The sequence below is a fragment of the Maylandia zebra genome, linkage group LG3 (genome assembly GCF_041146795.1).
Source record: "Maylandia zebra isolate NMK-2024a linkage group LG3, Mzebra_GT3a, whole genome shotgun sequence".
NCBI classification, from domain to species: domain Eukaryota; kingdom Metazoa; phylum Chordata; class Actinopteri; order Cichliformes; family Cichlidae; genus Maylandia; species Maylandia zebra.
In genome coordinates this window covers 3,814,033-3,832,722 of record NC_135169.1, presented here as the reverse complement: position 1 = coordinate 3,832,722, position 18,690 = coordinate 3,814,033, and the positions used below count along the sequence as shown (strand labels likewise).

At 41.1% G+C, this 18,690-nt stretch overlaps 1 protein-coding gene across 1 annotated transcript; it reads right to left on the bottom strand.

Annotated features, from left to right (window-relative positions):
* Nucleotides 1-239: 239 nt before the first annotated feature.
* Nucleotides 240-12,309, bottom strand: LOC101478773 (Fc receptor-like protein 4). Its single transcript, XM_004575726.3, has 9 exons — nucleotides 12,260-12,309; nucleotides 11,778-11,813; nucleotides 8,104-8,218; nucleotides 6,572-6,720; nucleotides 3,041-3,280; nucleotides 2,328-2,594; nucleotides 1,347-1,595; nucleotides 1,102-1,236; nucleotides 240-475 (listed from the first exon to the last, which is right to left on the bottom strand). Exons 1-9 carry the CDS (start codon nucleotides 12,282-12,284, stop codon nucleotides 372-374), a joined length of 1,320 nt encoding a protein of 439 aa, XP_004575783.3. The 5' UTR covers nucleotides 12,285-12,309; the 3' UTR covers nucleotides 240-371.
* Nucleotides 12,310-18,690: the final 6,381 nt, after the last annotated feature.

Below are 18,690 nucleotides of genomic sequence, written 5' to 3'. Positions count from 1 at the left end.
CAGGGATGGACAGCCTGAGCACTGACAGAAAGCAGACAGCAGGTGGCAGCACATCACCAAGAGTAGTTCTGCTCACTGTGAATCTTCATCCCCAGTCTAACACAACAGAGGCCTAAGGTGACATTTAAATGTTCCAATCAGGGCACATTCAAACAAATAAAAATAGAAGTTTATCTCTAACACTGATAATTCCCGCTGTCAGGACAATGCTTTTAAAGAATACCAGTCAGCTGTAAAAATAGCTTTTAATCTTTATTTATATAAAAAAAAACATTGAAAACAAAATGTAAACCAGAAAAACATTTACATGAAACAAGTATTTTGTTCTGAAAAGTGCAAAATGTTTAGGAAACAAGATGACAAAGATTTTATTAGAAACTATGCTCAGTGGTGACATCAGCCATAGCATCATCATACGGATGGTCTTCATCTTCCTCAGTGGGTGGAGACATTGTTCTTTGATGTGAGCTTCTTCCTGTTAAGTGTATAGTGGGCATTAATTGTGTGAAACAATGCAAATGACCAAAAACTGACAGCCCACATCTCACTGATTGTTTAACAAAGAGAACATATCAAAAGTAATTCTTTTAGATTCAATTCTCATTTTGAACCTAATGGCCCTTGATATATGCACACTTCTTGTTTTCCTTGCAGTGTTATCTGCCTCTCTGCAGCTTCTCTATTCCTGCCATCCCCCCAAAACCTCATCCCTATGGAGACTGTCTACTTCTACACCACCAGAAATCAGGCAGAAGAATCCAACCTTGGTCACAAACCACAGTTTGCTAGCCAGTGGATCCAGAATGCACTACTTCCAGAGACAGAGGATGACTATAAATCATAGCGTTTATTTGTAATAGCAAATAAAACAAACTAGACAGAGACTACACGCATAATGAGGGAGGACGCGACAAAGAACAGCAGCAGACACAGACTATAAATACACTGGAGGTGATTAGGAACGAGTGGAAACACCTGGGAGCACAGCTGGGCAGCAGACGGACAAAGGACAAAACATAGATGATAATGGAAACAGGAAGGGATAAACACAGGATTTAACTAAATGGATGGATGGGTGATATTTGAACATAATAATGTTACCTGTAGACCCACGATATATAGAGACCATGAGGAATGTAGAGATTATATATGGAAAGTACACCAAGATGTGGCGCAGCATTCCCAGAGAAGACAGGTTTTTGTCTGAATCTGACTGTGAGGCGGGAGCATCAGGATCTAGAAACAAACAAGCACAGCTGGTTCAGTAAATAAAGAAAATAAATTTAAAAAAGATGACAGTCACTTGATTCTTTGGACTTTCAAAGCTTTCAGTCATCCTGTTTTACCTATAATGAACAGCCAGCTGGATGGAGACTCTCCCACACTCATGTTACACTTGTAGATGCCTTCATGAGACTTGGTGACATTATAGATGATCATGTGACCTCTAGGCTCAGTACCAACAATAGAGTTATCTTTGTAGAAAGTTGCTGGGAGGGTGGACTGAGTGTTCTTTGTTTCACAGAGCAGAGTAACATTATCTCCCTTCATCATGGGGAGGACGGGACTCTGCAGGATTACCGGAGTATCTCGACCTGCTCGGAGATAAAGTCCATCATTCTTCAGTAAGGAAGATAACTCACAAGTAAACAACATTCAAGAGAGTTGCAAACTTTCCCAGGAGTGTAAATCCCAACAGAAGTAGGGTCTAAGGTCCGACCGTGCAAGTGTCAGCCGTCATCCACCTGCTTCCCTTTCCCTCGTTCCTCTGTGATTTTCCAGGAGATTTGTGTAAATGAGAGGACAAGCAAGCATGTTGCACGTAGACACGCAGGGAGCGGAAACTAGGACCACGGACACTGGGAGAAGACACAGCATGGGAATCGGGGACGCACACTCATCAGGATCACGCATGGGATTTATCGGGTCATGACTATTTGCTGCACTGTAAATAAAAGTGCTGTATTCATCATACAGAGTCCTGCGTTTGGGTCCTATAATCCTGACAGTCAGTTGTTTTTCTTCCTCAGTAGAAAACAGCTAATAAAAGCTGCGAGTACTGCTTTGGGTTACACTTCCTGCCTGCCACGCAATGGTTACAAGACATTCACAATGATTTCCCTTCAGCTGGTTCAGAAAAAGGTTAGTTTCTCAAGGTTTCATGCCCCCCTCCCACACACATGCACCCTTCAATTGTATCTGCATCTGTCTCTTGGTTCTTTTACAACTTTCAGTTGTTGGGACAATTATGTTTACTTTTAGTCGTCCCTCATTCTTAGAAAATTTGAAGAGTTTCTGTTTCTAAAGGGTTTTTTTACTGAACATACCATGAACAGTGATGTTGACTGAGTTGCTCCGCTGCTGTGTAGCAGACTCGCACCAATAAACCGCGCTGTCAGGCTGCTTGGTCGTAGGGAGGACGCAGCCATGGGAAACGACTTGCCCCCATGCTTGACAACTGGACAGGTCTTCAGCAAATGTTGTGAACCTCTTTACTGTCCATCCTTGAACACCACAGTTCAGGTTCAGGCTCTTATACTCAAACAGCTGAGCTGTGTTGGGAGACGGTGTGAGAGTTGGGGGGTCAGCATCATCTGGGGACAGAAGCAGACTTTACATCAGTGTGTTTAAAAATTTGTTCAGCTGCATTCAAGATGGTAAAAAACTGCACAACCTTAAGATGACCCTTTGATTGCTTTTCACTTTTTTTCTTGGACAAAAACTAAACTAATCTGAAATGAAAAGCACACAAATAATACTCCAGCAGCCAAAGGGATCACAGGTTTTTTGAGTGAGTGACCTCACCCAGCATATTTTTCCCTAGTGACCGATGGTTATCAGATGTTCTCCAGTCCTGAGTAACTTCAGCTTCAGCTGCTCTTATTCAGTCACTTGATTTTAAAATGTAAGGAGGTTTCTGGTAGCTCGAGATTATAATAAGAGTTTGTACAAACCACCAATTGTGTTGTTTTGTTTTTCCATCTGTTAGACACCTCTAAAATGTTTAGATCTACGGTTGACTTGATTCTTCGTTCTTTACCTTGTATCAGCAGCCAGCTGGATGGTGAATCACGACCACCAATGCTGCATTTGTAGGAACCTTGATGAGCCTTTGATGCTTGGTAGATGGTCATGTGACGTGCATTTTCCTTTTTGATGAAGATACCATCTTTAAAGAAATCAGCTGATTTGTTGGAGGGATTCTTTGTTCTACAGAGCAGAGTGATGTTATCTCCCTCCACCACAGGGGCAGCAGGAATCTGCAGGATGACTGGGTTCTCTAAACCAACAGAAAGGCAAAAAATGTTGTTGCTTGACTTCAGGTGATGAGACAGCCTAGAGGGAAGCAGTGACTGACCTAGAACAATGGTGGTAAGAAAATCAACTGTCTCTGAACGTCTCCAAGAAAATAGGTTACTATTTTCTTGGAGACGTTCAGAGACAGTTGATGATGATGATGATGATGATGATGATGATGATGATGATGATTATTATTATTATTATTATTATTGACCGGCTTTCAAAAAATGAATTAAAAATTTGGGTCTTAATTCATTAATTAGCTGGAGTGAAAGATTGCTGCCACTCCTCCTCCTGGGCTTTTGCTTTGGGTATATAATACATTTATATATTCCTATGATGCCCCTGAGACAATCCAGCACATTACAGCAGGGTGCAAGATGCTAGCAGGCAGGGCATACATGGAACGCCATAACACAACACAGGACCCTCAAGCTCCCAGGCCTCTGGTAGAGGACCTGAGCTTGAAGGATAGATCGCCCGCAGGGGCAAGAGGGGAACACACAAATGTCAATGTTGATGCGATAATAATGCATAAATGCAAAAACATTTAAACAGCTTTATTTTTTTTTTTTTGACACAGAATTAACAGCCTGTGATCTTTGGCCCGCCCCCTTTTTTCAGAAATCAGGAAGCAACGCAGCAGTTGTAGATTTGAGCAGAAATAGATAAAGGAAAAGGTCTTTTGAACAGCAAGTTCAATTTTGCCATGCAATGCCAGATGGTTTTCTTGACAAAAACAAAGTAAATTGAATTTGAATTTACTGTCGATGTGAACTGAGTTATCACCATAGTACATCCAGTCTCAAATACCACTTGCTAACCAAGCACATAGCTAACACAGAGAGACCTCCTCCCTCTCGCCAAAGGCAGACCACGCTGGATAGTTTTCAAAGGAGACGTCTGGACAATTCTACAACCAACAAATTTTCAACAGCCATAGCAAAATGGGTGGCTACAGCATGGAGGCCAATTATCATTGTGGAGGATGAGGGGCTACTTGAAATAATTTGCGACTGCACGTATGAATTGCCTTCGAGAGCCACCACTGTAACCAAGATACACAACTTGTATGAAGATGAGAAAACCAAAGTCGAGGAGGCTTTGGGGCAGACCAACACGGTTGCACTCACTGGAGACTATTGGACTTCTCCAAGTAATCATACCGCGATCGTGACTCAAGAGTTGGGAGTTCGCCTTGTAATCGGAAGGTTGCCAGTTCAAGCCCCGGCTTGGACAGTCTCGGTCGTTGTGTCCTTGGGCAAGACACTTCACCCGTTGCCTCCTGGTGGTGGTCAGAGGGCCCGGTGGCGCCAGTGTCCAGCAGCCTCGCCTCTGTCAGTGCGCCCCAGGGTGGCTGTGGCTACAATGTAGCTTGCCATCACCAGTGTGTGAATGTGTGGATGACTGGTTGTGTAAAGTGCTTTGGGGTCCTTAGGGACTAGAAAAGTGCTATACAAATACAGACCATTTACCATATACCCTGGAATAACAGCACATTATTTTTTCACCACAGAGGGAACTTCACTCGCATGTTTTGACTGTTATGAAGACGGAGGAGAGGCACTTCGCTGACACGTGCGGCGTGCACTTTAAGCATTTAGCTAGACAGTGGGGAATTGAACATAAAATCAGCACGCTGACCAGTGACAGTGCACACAACATGGTTAGCGGCCAGGCAGCTGCCATTTGAGCACATGCCTTGCGTCGCACACAGCCTTCATCGAGCCATCACACAGAACAGTCAATTTAACCTTGCATTGGCAAAATGCAGAAAGGTCAAAGGCCTTTTTAACCTTATACAAATGAATGTAACAAATTCTTAATGAAGTGTGTTTCTCTAAAACTGCAGGTATATATCTGAACTTTTGGGAGGGGAGAAGTTTGTTTCCTGGTTCAGTGGTGCTGCCAGCGATGTGTCACCTGTCGCGAGTGATGGAGGTCTCTGAGGATGACCCAGCTTACATGGTTAAGTTCAAGGAGACCTTCAAAGCAAAAATGGAGAAGCACAAGGAAGAAACTGGCGTCATGTGGCTCAGGGTTGCGACAGCACTGGATCCTAGGTTTCTTAGCAGACCTGACAGGGCTGAGGTGTGGCGCTTGATCAGTGCATTGCTGAGGGAGAGGGAGAGGCCTGCATAGCCTGAACAACCAGCAACATATGGTAAATGGTAAATGGCCTGTATTTATATAGTGCTTTACTAGTCCCTAAGGACCCCAAAGCGCTTTACATATCCAGTCATCCACCCATTCACACACTGGTGATGGCAGCTACATTGTAGCCACAGCCACCCTGGGGCGCACTGACAGAGGCGAGGCTGCCGGACACTGGCGCCACCGGGCCCTCTGACCACCACCAGTAGGCAACGGGTGAAGTGTCTTGCCCAAGGACACAACGACCGAGACTGTCCAAGCCGGGGCTCGAACCGGCAACCTTCCGATTACAAGGCGAACTCCAAACTCTTGAGCCATATGAGCCATCTAAGAAAAGATCAGCTCTCACGCTTGCATCACAGTATTCATCTGATGAAGAGGAGGACTGTATTGAGAAGTGTGTGGCTCAAGCACTGAGATGGTACCTTAAACGCAAGTACGTGGCAGCACTTGCCACATCCATACCATGTGAGAGGTTATTTTCACTTTCTGGCCATGTTGTTCAGAAGAAGCGCTGCCCTGTCGTCTGAAAATGTCAAATGCTTGAGCAACTGGTTCAGTGCAAAGAAACAAATGCACTGTATGTTATTAGTTCTTTTTTTCTTTCTCCTTTGTGGTGTTTCCATGTTCATGTTTTGTTAGGAAAACAGAAAAAGGAAGACGCTTGTGTTGCTCAGCCTCTCCTAAATACAAGTGGAGAGCAACAAGAGGTATAGCCAGACTGTTTTATATAGACTTATGTATAACACTCTCCACAGTTACATATGCTTTTTATTTATTGTATTATGGTTTTTAGCGTGTATAGTGTCTCCCTGTTTTGATCCCACTTAGATGGGAATATGTTTTTTGAGCTTTAACAATCTAATGGTAAATTAAACAGTCACATTTTATAAAACACTGCCGTGTATAGTAACAGTGTTACAGTTGTGTTGATTTATTTGTGCATGTTGCAAAGGTTCAATGAAGAGAGGAAATCTAAATCACGCATATAAGAGTCACATTGAATTTCACAACAAGCCTTGAGTATGTGTATTGTCCTAAAACAGGAAGCAGAAGGATGAAGTATTTATGTGGCTTTGCCTACAGTCATGCTGAGATGCAGTTTGATGACGCTTACCACTGACAGCGATGTTGATGGCATTACTGCTGTGACCGTGTGTGGACTGGCACCAGTAAACACCTGAATTAGAACGCTTGACTGTCTTCATTTCACAGGTAGAGGAAGACTCAGTACCCCAACCCGAGGTGCAGTCAGACAGTTTCAATCTGAGGACACATTATACATTTTAATCAGTTACACATGTGAAATTTATTTATTTCAGTTCCTAAAATGATTAATGAATTAAGTAACAATTTATTTCTGTAATGGACTGGATTTAACTCTCCATGTTACACTGAACAGTTTCTAAATTATTCGAACATTCTCAAACGAGGACGAGGACATGATATAATAGCATTTTCCAGATATCTCCTGGTATCCTTATCACTCACAAAGTGGTTCTGTTGCTCTTATTCCAACTTACTAAATATCAGTTTTTCAGTAGTTTGTCACGAGACCTTTTGAATTTGTTCTTCATTTTTCTTGCTGATTTGTTTCTTTTCTTCTGCTTTTTCTTTGCTTTCACTGAAAGTGATACGACTGCTGTGAAACAGCAACCCTACTCACTGAAAAATAAAGATACTGAAACAAAAGGGTAAATGAGCCATACGTGAAGGTTGACAGCATTGACTGACAGCCCAAGAATAACACAGTACCAACTTTCATGGTTACATTTGTAACAGTTTGTAACCAGTAACCAGTTTGACCTTTAAAACCCAAGTATTAAAAAGGCGGAGCTTTCCAGGGTGGCTGAAGGTACACCAGGTAGAGCCGGAGCTTTACTAATTAGGTTGGTGGTTCCATCCCAAATTTCAGAAAACAATTTAAGGCAAAGAAGGGTTAACATGAGCCATGAAAGAGAGGCTTTGGCTACCGGACAGATGAGTTAAATCTCTACTAATGCTTTTATCACTATACTTCTCCAAACAGGGTGAAGTGGTAAAAAAGATTAAGTCTTAAGTCAGATGCTGTGTTTTTGTTCTTGTTTTTTGTCATGAAGATGGCTCTCCTTTTACCAAACTAGTTCACTGTAGTAACTGATACTAAACGTGCAATATGATCTGTAGTAGGCCAAAAGTTCAAAATCAGCAGGAAGTGCCACAGTTTTACTTTATCTGCAGTTATAAGTGCTACACAGACTCCCTGCTCAAGGACTCGGTTTCTAAAAATGTCAAAATCAAAAGTTTGGTTGTCCTCATAGCTTCAACTTGTTAAGCAGCAATAATTAGCTCAAGATGCAAATAGAAGCAACATCACCTAAGGATAATTCAACTTTGAATACAACTATAAGAATAGTGATAAAACTGTATTTTACTATATTTCTTATTATATGGATGGATTTAAGGATTCTTAATATGTATGAACAGATAATCACAACCCAGACTAACATTATCTGAAATAAGGAAACACACCTAAAGGGCGATTAATAGCGTCTGGAAATTAAATGTATATTGGATTTGTTGTTAGTTGAGTGAAACATTAATAATGGTCTTCCTTTAACCTGTCAGATTTGTTCTGTGTGCATTTTGGTATTTCAGAGGTAAACTGACCCTTCTGTAGTGTATCTCCACACCGTCCATTCACCAGAGGTTATCTCGTCACAGCTGAGAGTAATTTTCTCGTACTCAAAAAACTGAGACCAGTTGGGAATGACCTTCAAAGAAGCTGAGAGAGACAGAAGAACAGTAACAGTAACAGTTTTAGTTTAGTTTAATTTTACAGTTTACAGTAACAGAAGAACAGTAGGGTTTTTCCTTTCAGTATCAGTCATTTTTTGAGTGTCTAGACACAAAGACACATTTCACTTCTTAATATTTTGCTTTGAAGGAGAAAGACTTTCTTTTAATTTTTTTAAAGAGGTCTTGATCAGCAGTTCTCCAGGCTTTCTGAAAGTCTATCAAAGACTTTACTTGGATATTGGCTCCTTTGGCACTCATTTCTCGAACTATTTTCAGATAAATGTTTGTTTTGGGGTTTTTTTGTTTGGTTTGGTTGTAAACACTAAGTAATGAATCCTTCCAACACCTAAGACATGACCCAGTATTGTGTCACCACATAATAGACAAATGGTAAATAGACTGGCGCTTTTCTACTCTGCCTGAGCACACAAAGTGCTTTATACAACTAATTCATTCACCCAATCACACCCATTCACACAAGCACTTCTTCCAAGATTAAGTGCTAAGTATCTAACATTCAAACACATTCACACTCCGATGGATGCATCGGAGAGCAACATGGGGTTAGTATCTTGCCCAAAGATATTTGCCATGCAGACTGGAGCAGCCTGGCATCAAACTACCGACCTTCTGGGTAGTGGCTGATCTGCTCTGCCACCTGAGCTACAGCCACCCCGACAACTTGACAAAGAATTTAAAAATGTATCTGTAGACACTTTGTTACCTGCTGCTAAAAGCTATAATTTGCTCCAATTTCTTTAGTTGAGTCAATAAAAATTGGAACAGCATGAAATAGTATTTTTTGCACCAAATACCTATTAGCTAAAAAACTAGTCATGTACCCTTAAAGAAGCTAAAATAAAAGCCATTCTTAAAGAAGGGAAAGAGGGAGAAAAGGCAAAGGTATTGACAAAAGAACTGCACTGAAAGTGACAACTTTTAGCCATAACAGATCATGTGAAATGATAAAACGTTGGTTTAAATCATCATCAATATGTATGGAGGTCAGGAGAGAGGTGCAATAGTGAGTACAGCCATCTGTGCTATGGGGCTTCAGTTGGTGGTGTTGACGTTCTTGTCAAAGAGCAGCATCAGATTTTTCATCTATCATGAAATACCATCTGAAAAGCATCTGATTGATAGCAGATTGATTTTTCTGCATGGAAATGAGCTCAAACACTGCCACTGCAGTAAAAGTACACCTTGATAGAAAAACACGCCATCAGGAACACCATGAATCATAGTCATCAACATCCAAATAAGATTTTTGATCCTTCGAGGAGCCTGGAGAACTGTTCCTGAAGACTATCTAATGCAGCTCAGAATAATAAAGGATTTATTTTAAGCATTTTAGAATTCGACAAATTCTTTCCTCTTATAGGGTATTTCTATTTTCCTAGCAAAGTATAAAGAAATGAAGGGTGGATCACAACTACATCACAGAGGTGATGCACAAAAAAAGTAGCTAGAAATGGCAGTAACAACAATAAACAAAAAAATGTTCTTAGCCTTATATTCTGTGTAAGAAAAGAGGCTAAGTGGGTAACTTTTGTCGTACCATCCTACGTATGAACAGTAGTTGAACAGTCGACCCCGTGCTGAGAAAGCTTCCTCCACTACAAACTCTGGTGTCATGTAAACTCATGCAAACTTTGGCCTAAAGAAAACGTGCCTTTCTCTGTTGAACCTGCACCAATGAGAGCCGTGCCTCCTAAGTCGACTGACTTCCTGTTTCCTTCCCATGCAATGGCCTAAATAAAATAAGCAAGTGGTTCTTTTGGGCTTTCTGAACATTTGCTGAATAAAAATGCTCAAATTTTGATTTTTCAGCTGAGTGCTGTTTCTGAGGGGTTATTATTTGAGACCAGATGTTAGCCAAAGTGAGTAAATGCACTCACTGAATTAATCAAAAACCCAGAGAGTTACCAAGTTAGTGAAACAGGGGAACAACTGAGCTTTGCAATTGCTGTCGTTACCATAATGAGTCTGAGAGATCTGATGATGGTGTGCTTCACTTCACACACACACAGAAGAAATGTGATTAACAGAACTCATGTGTTATGTTGCCCCACAGCAGTAATAAACAGTAAAGTAAGGCAGCTATTTGTTCTTGTGCTCTGATCGGACATTTATCTGCTGTGTGACATGTTGTCTTACAGATCACTGGTGGACAACTTGACAAAGAACTTGAAAATGTATCTGTAGACACTTTGTTACCTGCTGCAAAAAGCTGTAATTTGCTCCAATTTCTTTAGTTGAATCTATAAAAATTTCTGGAGTTTGACAGGCATGCAATAGCATTTTTGCGCCAAAGATCTATCCAGTCTTTAAGTGATGCCGTGAGGAATCCTGCTTCCGGGCCCAGACTACCCTGCATTTAGTAAGGTTTTTGTGTTTTTAACATGTTTTAATGCTTTGTATCTTGTTCTATTTAATCTTAAAAAAAAAAAAAAAGTGATCACTGACTCTCGGCCTCCCTTGGTTTTTATGACCACTATTAATTTTAAAGCTCAGTTTTTAAACCCTTACGATGTAACTCCAGCCCATGCAGCAGTATATTAGTGACTAACGAAAAAAACTGACTGACGAAAAAAGTTAGTGTTCATCCTCCAGCTTCACTATGCTAATCTCATGCTAACATAGCTGTGTAGCTATCATTATAAACCAGCTAGTCCAACTTCAGTAACCTTACAAACATCACTGCTGTTTAGTTTCCTGTTTTCATTTATGTCGGAAGTGAGAGCAGAGCTGTACGTCTTAATTTGTTTAAGAAATCTTTCAGTCAGCACAGGCTATATTATATTTAGATGGAAACTAGCGCGCTAAGTCTCTGCTAACTTCTAACTCTGTTAAATGTAATAAATTCTGTTTTCATGGATGCCTGGATGTTAAACTTAATTGTTACACCTGGTGGAGCATCCACACTGATCATTTTATTACAGATGAAAGAATTTAGACAGTTTTCCAACTCTCAGTAATGCTGCAGTGATCATTTGACTTTGGGACCTGCAGCGGAGTTTGGGCCCAGACACAACTAATGACGTCAGACTTAAAGACCAGATGAAAACCTGGCCATGTGTACTGAAATGAATGTGTTTACCAAGGAACAAATGTGCGGCTTAAGCTAAGGCTACAATAACAATGCTTAGTTTGATAAAAGATGCTTCATCAATACGGTTAGGGGACGTTTTTTTGTTTTGTTTGGTGATCGGTGAAACATTTTGGGACATTTTCCCATTTCCATTATTCCAAATTGATTTTGTTTTAAAGAAGAAATTACTCATGCAGCTGTTTCTCTGTTTCTTTGGCCTCGTGAGTAGACGAGCAGAGACCGTTAGAAGAAGCAGAAGAGCAGATTTGGGATTTTTAAAAAGAAAAAAGCTTCCAGTAACTTCTTAACATATTCACTCCATAATTACTTTACTATGAAGAGTTCACATCTATAAACCTAGTGTTTCCAAAGTATAGGTGAATAAAATGCTCACATTTTTTTACTAACATTACATTCACACTAGCATACACACACACACAGGGCTGAACCTTACCACGACTGTGGGCTGACGTCCGGCAGGTGCTCAACACTGAAATGAAAGTCAAACCACACAGTGTGTGAGTGCTTCTGAAAACTCCCAAACATTTGAGTCTATGTATTTGTGTTACTTATATTTGACACAAAGTTACGGGTGAAGCTCAGTCGTTATTTAACTTTCAGAATCAGAAAAGGGTTTATTGCCAAATGTTGAGCAGATTTACAACAGGAAATTGCTGCAGTACTTTGTGTTAAACATACTATTAGACAAACACTTAAATAAACGTAAAAACAGAAATAAAAAAAAGTGCTAAGCAACATCAGATAAAACATAACCAAGTATCACAATTACGTAACTCAGTGTGCCATGTAAACAAAGAGATCAAAATACATGTAGCAAAAATCCAAAACCATCTCTGTGGTTCTTAAGCTACAGTATAGTATATATAGTATGCTGTTTGTGATGAAAAAGTTTTGGGTTTGTTGTTCAGTACTTACAGAGCAGAAGCAAAACTGTCTTCATAGCGTCTGCACGCTGCAGTTTCACTGACCGTTTTGTAGCAAAAGTGGCGACAACATCCTGTTAAAAAACCACATACTGTTGGGGGGGGGGGGACTTTAGCAAACCAAAAAGAACATGAGACATTTTAACCTTTACCTTGCATACCTCTGGTATTCATTAACATTTTTTAATTCCAATCAAAGCATCTTTTGTCATAGATGAGCTTTTTCCTATTATACTATCTTAATGTGCTTGTGAACAGAGCGAACACAGGAAAATAAGACACAACACACATCCTCTCTCTGCATTTTTGAAAGGTCAGCGCTTGTTTTGACACAGAACAGTACAAACAGGCAAAAGCCAACTGCATGGACAAACTGTACACTTGTTCCGTGTCTGTGTCTGTGTGTGGTGACGATGGTGGTGGTGGTGGTGGGTGGGGGGGGGGGGGGGGGGGGGGGGGTCGTCACTTATTACTCATAGTTTCAAACCATGTGTAACAACAAGTAATCAAAAATCACAAGTTTCAAAAACTGCAGTTCCTCTGAAGTCCACTTGAGTCAGACCACAGTGCCCCTGCTGGGCAGCAGTTGATGGTGGAGGCCCCAGTGAACCAATTTCACTGTTAAAGTTGGCACAACGATCATCGGGCATCTAATAAGGATGCCTCCTGGGCATGCTGTTCTGGCCATGTGATTCCGTGAAGTGGGAGATTACATCGCTTAGCTGGCTCTCTTGAACCCACCCCAGAATGCAGCAGCAGATGGTTATCAGGTTGTCTTTTTGCCTTCCTTCAAGTCACGTCAGGTTCTAGTATTTTCTCATGATTCTGTTTGGGGCATGTTCATATTTCAAGCCTTGTTTTGTCCTGTAGCGTCCATCATGCTCCTGCTCATAATCATGTTCATGTCAGTTATCATAGTTTAGTTTTTCCAGTTTAGTTTTACCCCTGTTTGCCTTTTTGCTTTATTTTTGTATTCATGTTCCGCTACAATAAAAGGCTCGCTTTTTGTTTGTGATTTAGTTCCTCCTTCTCTCAACACACAGTCAGCTCGCACCTGCTCTGTCACATGATCCAGGATAGGTGGACATGTGGAGACATTTTTCATTTTGTACAATTAAATGAACCAAGCTGTTTGTTAACAGAGTCTTGCTATACAATATATGATTGGATACACAGAACTGTCACTGAACACTTTGAAGCTTCCCCTCTGGACTAGTTTTCTCACTTCGATAGTAAGATCCACCCTAACCAACCTCACGTGGGTTCAAAATACCAAGATGGTGATGTAAATATAGCTCGAGGCTTCATGCATGGACTTAACAGGGACTTGCATGTTTCTGCTCTCCCTCAGTGATGATGTCATGGTAGCTATGTCCATTACACATGCTTTCACTTGGTCTGCAGCAAATAACAATTAGCTCTTGAGGTTAAATGAATGCAGAAAACACAAACAACTTACATTAAACATTTAAATAAATCCAAAATTTCTTTGTGCCTACAAGTCTTGAATGGCTTTCTTTCTTGTGGCCATCTGGACAAATTGCTACTCATGCCATTACTGTCCAGTAACACTTTTCTCTTTAGATGTCTTCCACCCACACTCACACATCTAGCTTGCCACAGTTTGGCACCATGGTGCCAAACTGTGGCAAGTATTTTATCACAGTATGTCAAGAATTAACACCTGTAGAATTGGAAAGCCCATTGTTTGTGCTTTGTTGATTATTTCATCAACCTGAGCATTACCACCTGTGATTTATGCATGGCCTGAAACAGCGATATCACCTTAACCTTTTTGCAGCACATTTCAGTCATAAAGTATTAACTATGGTTGCAAAGCGAATGCTACAAAAGCTGATATTGGTGCCTTTATGCAAAAATTTATAAAAGACCACAGTTCCACTTCGGGGGTTTTCTTTCCACTGGTGTCTGTCTGACTGACTGTGGTTATGACTGAAGATGTTTTGTTTGAGGTGACGAGCAGAAACAGGAAACACACGCGTCTCATTGTGTTTGTCATGCAACTCAGTTTAACTCAGGATGGTTGTGAATCTGAGTGAGATATTTGAAAGTGATATTTATTAGAATAGTTCAGAATAGAATAGGATAGAATAAACCTTTATTATCACAAATTAGACATTTTGATGTTAGATAGTTCTTATAGCAAGAGGAATATAGACACAAAGTAGTCCTATATACTTAAGCAACTGAAATTTGTTTGTACAGAACTAAACTGTGTTCTTTAATCTAACAGCTGCTGATGAGAATGACCTGCGGTAGCGCTCCATCCTACACTGTGGGTGTAAAAGTTTACTGCTGAACGAGCTCGTACAGGCTCAGGTGGAGATGGCTTAGACCCTTTTTGTGGAGTGCATTTGTGTTTGTGGACCAATGCAGTTTGTTATTGAGGTGAACACCCAGGTATTTGTACTCCACCCCCGTTTCAATGCCCAAATCCTGGATGTTCACTGTTGTAATAGACAGTGACTAAGACCAACACTGCAAGTCTGGAGACACACAGCGTTTATCTGCATGTGGCAGGGTTGGGTTACAGACTACAAGTATGTGTGTGGGATGGTTTATAATCTGCACTGAAATCCAGTAGCTGTGTGATAATGGTTTGGTACCAATATTACATGAGATCCTAAAGAATATATGAAAAAATATTTTAAAATATGTGCGTGAATATTCTCACCTCTGTTCTTGACTGTACCTGGTCTTTGGTTCCTGTGGTAACGTGCTGAGATTGGTGCGAACTGTTTGCAAAATAAATGGTTTGTGAGGTCTTGTTTCGAATGCCTGAGCTCTGGGATTTTACCATCTTTGCTTTTTTAAACCACATGTATTGTGGTATACATACATTCAAGGTTCAAGGTTCTTTATCTGTCACATGCATAGTTATACAAGTATAACACACAGGGAAATGTAGCCTGACACGCTCCTCGACATGTGCAAAAATTGGGGGGGGGGGGGGGGGGGGGGGGGGTAGAGGAAGAACATTATATATATATATAAAATGCTGAGGATTTTCTATGAGTCTGTTGTGGCCAGTGCGATCCTCTATGCTGTTGCATGCTGGGGGAGCAGGCTGAGGGTCGCAGATGCCAACAGACTTAATAAACTGATCCGTAAGGCCAGCAATGTTGTGGGGATGGAGCTGGACTCCCTCAAGGTGGTGTCGGAGAGGCGGATGCTGTCCAAGATAAAGACAATGTTGGATAACACCTCCCACCCACTCCATGACATGCTGGTCAGTCACAGGAGCTCGTTCAGTGAGAGACTGAGATTACCGAAAAGCACCACTGAACGACACAGGAAATCATTCCTGCCTGTGGCCATCTCCCTGTACAACGCATCCACTTAACACACTGTTTGCTGCTACAGCTACACATGTTTCTTTTCCAACTATTTATTTATAAGTGACTTATGTATGTATGTATGTATATATATGTATATATTGTACTATTCTTAGTTAGCGTATTGTCTGTCTTGTCTTAATGTTGGTTTAAAATGGAGCACTGTAACAAAAAATAATTTCCCCCAGGGATCAATAAAGTATTCTGATTCTGATTCTGATATATATATATATAATATGTACATTGGGTGAATGTGCAGTAGTAGCAGCAAGCAGGTTAATTCTGTACATTAATATGAATAGACATCTGACTATTTTACAGGATAGACAATATAAACATATTTAAAATTTAAGGAATTTGAAATGTACATTGTGCCTTGGTTTAGTGTCTGGAAGAGAGTCCTGTCTCAGTCAGTTATAGATGATGTGAGAGGGCGGGTGTGTGTGTTTAGGGCCCGGATGGCTTGGGGATAGAAGCTCCTCTTGAGTCTCTCTGTCCTTGCCCAGATGATGTGGAACCTTCTACCAGATTGCAGAAGTTGGAACAGTTTGTTGCCAGGATGGGACGGGTCCTTCAGTATCTGCACTGCTCTAGTCCAGCATCTCCTGGTGTAGGTGTCCTGAAGCGGGGGGAGAGCAATCCTGCAGCAGCGTTCTGCTGTACGGATCACTCTCTGGAGAGCTTTTTGGTCCTTCACACAGCTGTTCCCAAACCACGATGTGATGTTCTGTGTGAGGATGCTCTCCACAGCGCCTGTATAGAAAATCCTGAGGATCTTTGGAGAGACCCTGAACTTCCTCAGTTGTCGAAGGTGATACAGGCGCTGCCTAGCCTTTTTGGTCTGGACCTGAATGTGGGCAGACCATGTCAGGTCTGAGGAGATACGGACACCGAGATACTTGAAGGACTGCACCCTCTCCACTGGAGCTCCATTGATGATAATGGGCTTGTAGTCTCTGTGCTGACCCCTTCTGAAGTCCACCACCAGCTCCTTGGTCTTGCTGACGTTCAGCTGGAGGTGGTTGTCCTGGCACCACGATGCCAGATTCTTCACTTCATCCATGTAGGCCGCCTCATCGTTGTTGGAGATGGCACCCAACACCACTGTGTCGTCAGCAAACTTCACAATGGTGTTGGAGCCATGGGTGGCCACACAGTCTGAAGTGTAGAGGGAGTAGAGCAGTGGCGAGAGGACACATCCCTGAGGTGCTCCTGTGTTGATGGTAGCAGGCTTTATATTTTATAATTATTATAGATGTTTTAAGGCTGTAATACCCCTCACTAAATGCTTTATACACTTTTCTCAGACAGGCATGAATATTTTCATTACTTTTAAACACTCTCAAAAGTTCAAACCATCGTAGAAAAATAAGTCCAGAAATAGAATGAAACTAAAGATCAAACCCTGTTTTCAGGTCCAGGACATGGGAATAGACCAGCTGGCAGAGAATGCAACATTTCTGAATCAATCGTACGAAGTAGGGGAAGCAAGAAGAATGAGCTGAGTAAAGTTTAACTTCTCTGACTGTTTTGTTTCGCTTAATGCGCCTTATAATCCGGCGAGCTTTATAATCTGAAAAATACAGTAACTTCTACCTTTCTTTAGCATGTCCAGATGTCCAACTTTTTGTGCGATGGTTAGCATCTTCCTCAGCCTTTTGGGTGCTACCACAGATTCCTTTGACTGCAAAACGTTTCGTCAACATTGTTGTTTGTTGGGGAGAAAACTTACAGTAAAACACTTCAGAGTCACACTGCTAGTGATCGAAGATTAATGGGAATTTGACAAGCTGAATGCATTCTGTACTGTACAGGAGACACGGCACGAGACTGATTGACAGTGGTCTACAGCCAATGAGGAAGCAGAACACTATGCGCTGTTTAAAAAAAACCATGCAAAATTGCACACAAAAAATCCACGAAACAGGGAGGCCACGAATGGTGAACAGCAGGTAATGTTATAGCGTTACCTGCTCTAAAGCACACATTCAGTGTTGTGGACCATGATATTTTATTATAGCAACTAGAGCATGTTGTAGGTATTAAAGGTACTGTGCTGCAGTGCTTTAAACGATATCTATTTAGTAGACTCTACTTTTTTAATGTAAATCAAAAGTCCTCTTCACACACTTAGATGTTGTGTGGCTGTCCTGGCACACCCAAGAGCACAGCTGGCTCATTCAGCACTCAGCCAGATAACCAGGCAGTGTTAATCAGGCTCTACAACAGTTACAGGTGTTCTCGTCCTCCTCTATACTATCCATTTTATTGGTTTATTAAGCAGTGTAGTGACTTATTTGCTTGCTTCTGGGTGTGGTGGGGAGTCTTGTTGCATTAATACTGGCACTTGGATTTAGCTATTAGCTTAAGCTACTGTTATTTCTAAGACCTGATAGCTGCCAGTCATTGCCTCCATCAAGCGGTTGGTGTTTAAGTGCTTTGGTCCAGTCAAGTTGAGGAAACGCCTACAGCAGCTCAGTTTTTGCTCGTTTCCTGTTGACGTCCACTTTACTAACAAGCAGCATTAAAAGGTATTGATACTGCTATCACTGGTGGACTTGGGGGATCTTAAAAGTCCTCTATAATTAAATCTCAGTGTGTTCAGGCAGCAGCTGGTGGATTTGAGTAACAAACTCAAGTACATGTCGTTTTTCATCTTTAGACCCATGATTAGTGTCAAGTTTGTGCTGCCATTGGTTTTTCAGTAGAACATCCAAGGCACACATCCAGCCTCTGAGAGGAAAAGCATCAGTTACTGCCATAATCTACTTAATCTGTATCTAGTTATTTGCTTTTTGCATGTTTTAAACAAATATAACAGTAAAAAAAAAATACCTTTTTATAACAAACCAAATCTGAAATCAGAAATGATTGCTTTGTTTTTTGTTATTGAATGTGGTGTAATTTTAAAGACCTGACTTCCAACATCAAGTCTATCTACATTACTCCACCACACCAAAATAACCAAAAAAAAAACAACACATCAGACTAGCATGCTAGCTAAACTCTACCACTCCCCATATGATGAATGACCTCAGCTGTACTTCATTTATTCAACAGACAAACA

Coding starts and splice junctions, on each gene's coding strand:
- LOC101478773 (XM_004575726.3), bottom strand. CDS start 12,284: ATGAAGACAGTTTTGCTTCTGCTCT. Junction 11,814..12,259: donor GACAGTTTTGCTTCTGCTCT/GTAAGTACTGAA, acceptor CTTTCATTTCAG/TGTTGAGCACCTGCCGGACG. Junction 476..1,101: donor TATATATCGTGGGTCTACAG/GTAACATTATTA, acceptor TACACTTAACAG/GAAGAAGCTCACATCAAAGA.